The sequence below is a fragment of the Lygodium microphyllum genome, chromosome 2 (genome assembly GCF_053477565.2).
Source record: "Lygodium microphyllum isolate KBCC chromosome 2, Lygodium_microphyllum_v1.1.10, whole genome shotgun sequence".
In the NCBI taxonomy this organism is placed as follows: Eukaryota; Viridiplantae; Streptophyta; class Polypodiopsida; order Schizaeales; family Lygodiaceae; genus Lygodium; species Lygodium microphyllum.
This window is the reverse complement of record NC_141136.1, coordinates 112,133,407-112,138,373: the sequence shown is the minus strand read 5'-3', so window position 1 is coordinate 112,138,373 and position 4,967 is coordinate 112,133,407. Positions and strand designations below refer to the sequence as shown.

Here is a 4,967-nt window from a genome sequence, read left to right as displayed (position 1 = left end):
CACAGAGATGCTGTTACATTCTCCGTAGGATGGAATGCAAATAGAATTTCTTAAGGGTAACACATTATTTGCACCCAGCAGCCACAAGCACAGAGATGCTGTAAAAATTCTCCGTAGGATGGAAAGGGTAACAAATTTTTTGCACCCAGCCGCAATGCAGATCAAGAAGCTCTCGTGTTTGTTTGAACATGTTTCCTTTGAACTTCGGCGAGCAAGACAATGATGGGATTGCAAACAATTGGTCAAGATCGATCCGGAAGAGTATGGATAAAATTCCAAGTAGTCAGTCGAGTGTCAACAATGCTGTACGTTAAGTTTTTGAATACGAGACCTCACTTATTGTATTCTTTGTGGTAGAAGCTCATCTGCTTTCAAAATTGAAAACATGAGAATTCTGGAGTAACATGACCAATGACCATATCATTTAGACATCTAATGGGCGAAAACAGAATACTAAAAATAGTAAGACTGTATTAGAGCTCAGTTTCATTGACGTAATTCAGTCAGACCACCATCGTGTCTGCAGAGGTTCACAAAATCTCAAACAAGAACACAAATAGATTCACTCAGATAAAACTCCGTAAACAAAACTGGGGTGGGGAACCCTAAGTGAAAGCCTTGTAAAGCGCTGCCACCGCCTGTCCAACACCCAAGTCTGCAAGACCCTGGACAAGTACATCCTAACAACCCATACACAAACAACAGAACAGCTCAGGACAACAGCAGAAAGAGGATCCGAGACCCGCACAGTTCATTTCTTCTTGGCAGCTGCCTTGGTAACCTTGGCCCCTGATGGCTCTTTCTTCTCCACTGCCTTGATAACACCAACGGCCACTGTCTGGCGCATGTCACGAACAGCAAAGCGACCAAGAGGAGGATATTCAGCAAAGGTCTCCACCGTCATGGGCTTGGTAGGAATCATCTTCACAAAGCCTGCATCTCCATTCTTCAGGAACTTGGGCTCCTTCTCGAGCTCCTTGCCAGAGCGGCGGTCAATCTTGGTAAGAATTTCAGCAAACTTGACAGCAATGTGGGACGTGTGGCAGTCCAACACTGGGGCATATCCATTGCCAATCTGGCCAGGGTGGTTCATGATGATAACCTGCGCAGTAAAGTTGGCTGCCTCTTTTGCTGGGTCATTCTTAGAGTCAGATGCAACATACCCACGCTTGAGGTCCTTCACAGCCACATTCTTGACATTGAAGCCAACATTGTCACCAGGTAAAGCCTCAAGAAGTGCCTCATGATGCATCTCAACGGACTTGACCTCAGTCGTCAGGCCAGTTGGGGAAAAGGTAACAACCATACCAGGCTTCAACACTCCAGTCTCCACACGACCCACTGGTACAGTTCCAATGCCACCAATCTTGTACACATCCTGAAGAGGCAAGCGCAGGGGTTTGTCAGACGGCCTCTTTGGCTCCTGAACCATGTCCAGAGCTTCCAGAAGGGTTGGTCCCTTGTACCAATCCAGATTTGTAGACCTCTCGATCATGTTGTCTCCTTCAAAACCAGAGATAGGAACGAAGGGTATTTTGTCAGGGTTGTATCCCACCTTCTTCAAATAGGCGGACACCTCTTTAGTAATTTCATCATAGCGAGCCTTGGAGTACTTGGGGGTTGTCGCGTCCATCTGAGACCAAAAAAAAAGAAAAGGGAGAACACCCAGGACTTAAATCACCTGATACATATATTCAATACATCTTTAACACATTGGCGAAGATGTATAAATCTATTATCCATCCTAAATGAATACAGGGGATCACTCACCTTATTGCAACAGCAAATCATTTGCCTCACCCCAAGTGTGAATGCGAGCAAAGCATGCTCACGTGTTTGTCCGTCCTTTGAAATACCAGCCTCAAAACCACCAGTGGTGGAGTCGATGATGAGTACAGCGCAATCAGCCTGCAACCACGTCAGAGTAATCACATCGGTATTTCAATGACGACAGTCTCGATACCAATGAGCGTGAGACACCCAACCCGAATCAGCATAAGACAAGCATGCAACCTACCTGCGAAGTTCCAGTAATCATGTTCTTGATGAAATCACGATGGCCAGGGGCATCAATGACAGTGCAGTAGTACTTGGTGGTCTCAAACTTCCAGAGAGCAATATCAATCGTAATACCACGCTCCCGCTCAGCCTTGAGCTTATCGAGCACCCAAGCATACTTGAAGGATCGCTTGTTCATTTCAGCAGCCTCCTTTTCAAACCTTTCAATCACACGCTTGTCAATACCTCCAAGCTTGTAGATCAAGTGGCCAGTGGTTGTGGACTTGCCGGAGTCGACATGTCCAATAACCACGATGTTGATGTGAGTCTTCTCCTTCCCCATGGTCGGGACCTAAGATCTGCGAAGGGACGAAACGCCTCAGAAACGTTAGATCTAAGGCTAGTCTGCTAGATCTAACCTCATTTATGAGCTGAGTATCAGCGGCAGTTTAAACGGCCAAGCATGGAAAGGACAGGCACATAGGCCACAGAGGAATTACAATATAACCATCAAGATCCGGCAAATGTGCTGAAATGTTTACTAATCTCGATGGCTCAAGTAAAGCACTGGATGAATGGCGGAAGCCAGAAGTGATCTTTCGCATGTAGAGGTTCCCCGGACTAGACTACCATTTCTAAACACGACTACAGCAATGAACCAAAGGCGTGCATGAGCGCAAACGAGGACACTTAACATGCATCGTTCCTTAGAATACAAACAGCGGCGAGTCTGCCGATGCTCGTTCTGCAAGGAAATGCTGCAGCAGGGGCAAGAGAGACTAACCTGGCAAAGGCGAACGAGCTCTCGAGATCAGACCAGACCAAATGCTATCCCGTGAGAGAGAACGCAATGAGATCGGGAGAGGGCGAGAGAGAGCTAAACCTTAATATGTCACTCCCAAAACCCTAAAATTGCCCGGCCCCTCTGGACCGATCGATCGCAGAGCTGACGGTTGAGATGCATCCTTTCGCGGTGCCGCCCGATGCCCGCATCGGACGGCTGTGATTAGCTCCCGGGCATCTTCCCTTTTGTCGGGGTATTTTTTTGGCTTCACATTGCTTGCTCCTTCCGCGGCTTTTTTGTATGGAACCGACTCCCGAGACATTTTGCCACCTGTCGCCCCCGTCCCAATGCCAGCCTCTTCAATATTACTTATTATCCGTTCAACGGGGATAAGTAGAAATATAGAAAATACTTTTTGTTGCGCTCGGCGACAACAACAAGTAGAAAAATAATAATACTTTGCTGCCCTCCGTAACAAAATCTAAGGCAGCTTGTTGTCTAGGGGTAAGTTCCTAGTTGCAACCACCCTCGGATAACTTTTTAGTTGCCCCCAAAGCTTTACTTTTTACGTGCCCACTAGGAGGTGGGACCTAAGCGTGGATAACTTTGCGGAATGTAAAAGCATTACGTTTACATGCCACTACTGGGGTGGCCTGCCTAAGTGGAACAATTCATATCAATTTTATGATTCAAGTAGCTTACATGGAAGCTGTAGAAAGTGTGGAGGCAAGGGTTCAAGTTGTTGGAAATCTCATCCACTGTTATACATTTCTAAATGGCCACTTATGCAAAGGTTCACAACTACCATAAAGAAATCTACATTGGCTTTTACAACTCCGCCGTTTTTCATTAGCCGTTTTTCCAACATTTGCTATCAAGAGATGAAAATATTCCAATCTAATCTAAGTTTGGGCATTTAATTGCAAGCAATATTTGTTACTTGAATCTAAAACCCTTGTTGTTAATGAGTATGGTGTGCCAAAAAAAAAACAATTATCATATAAAATGTTGTCTTATTTTGAATTTTTTAAACTTTAGGATAGTCACAATAAAGAGACTAAGGACCTTAGTTCATCCTAAACAAGGCTATGGAGTGGAGAAATGGATGAGCATTAGTGATTTACATATTAAACTAACTGAGGTGCACCAAAAGGGTGGCCTTAAGTACAAACGACACTTCTCTATTCATAATGCTTAGCTTGGCAAACCAACCCCTAAGATATGCATGGTGGATAGGAATATTTGAACTAAAAAATAGTCCCTTAAGATTACCAAATCGAAATAGCCATTAGGCATTCCTAGAGAATAAAGGAGTGCTTAAGAAAAATAATATCTACTTAAATTGACAATAGCACACAAACCTTTGTCATACACGAAAGGTTTTATGGTATGGAGCAAATCATAAGCATGCATGAGAGGAGGGCAAGTGGTCAATATACAAAGCCCAACAAGTCTAAATATCCACAAGTTGCCTCCCACCCCCCAAATAAGAATGTGTGATCTATGAGACCACTCTAGAGATCACAATATCTGGCTCCATGAGAACAAAAATTGGCCTTTTTAGAGATCTCTTTATACTATACACAAAGAGTCATTAGAGTTAAGAGAGCAAGCATCTAGTAATCTTGAGTTACCAATGATAGTCTACCATTATTGGGAGTTGCAATCCCCAAACCATTATTGGGGGGCTGCAATCCCTAGCCAAGAAGGGGAAGCACTAATGACTCTTGATAATAGCAATAGAAAATGAGGATTGATCGCATTGCCACAAACGTAGGGTTACGTTTATACAATGCCTTTTGAGAACCGTAACCCTAATCTTCCATAAGAAATTAAGGTTAACATCTACGTGCTAACCCATGGCATAGATAGCAAAAGAATAATGACTCACAAGAGTAGCATCTATACAAGAAGGAGCTTTAATGGATACTACAAATACTAAAACAATACGAGAGGCATACCCGAGGACATGTACCTTGCAATGTGCTAGTTTACTCCATGTTGCGATAGCAAGCTCAACATTTGCGAATTTTGATAATGGATTGCTTGGTTAGATGGGTTTGCACGTCTACACTTAGCACGTCAGTGGTCATTATGATCCTTGTCAAGATTGTGGGAGAGAAGGAAGGAGTCTCACTTGTAGCTTTCTTGCTTGCACAATGGGGGAATACACACAAGGGTGGAG

At 44.1% G+C, this 4,967-nt stretch overlaps 1 protein-coding gene across 1 annotated transcript; it reads right to left on the bottom strand.

Annotated features, from left to right (window-relative positions):
* Positions 1-451: 451 nt before the first annotated feature.
* Positions 452-2,941, bottom strand: LOC148040196 (elongation factor 1-alpha). The gene is made up of 4 exons (XM_087697500.1): positions 2,783-2,941; positions 2,018-2,357; positions 1,771-1,908; positions 452-1,633 (listed from the first exon to the last, which is right to left on the bottom strand). Exons 2-4 carry the CDS (start codon positions 2,339-2,341, stop codon positions 752-754), a joined length of 1,344 nt encoding a protein of 447 aa, XP_087553626.1. The 5' UTR covers positions 2,342-2,357; positions 2,783-2,941; the 3' UTR covers positions 452-751.
* Positions 2,942-4,967: the final 2,026 nt, after the last annotated feature.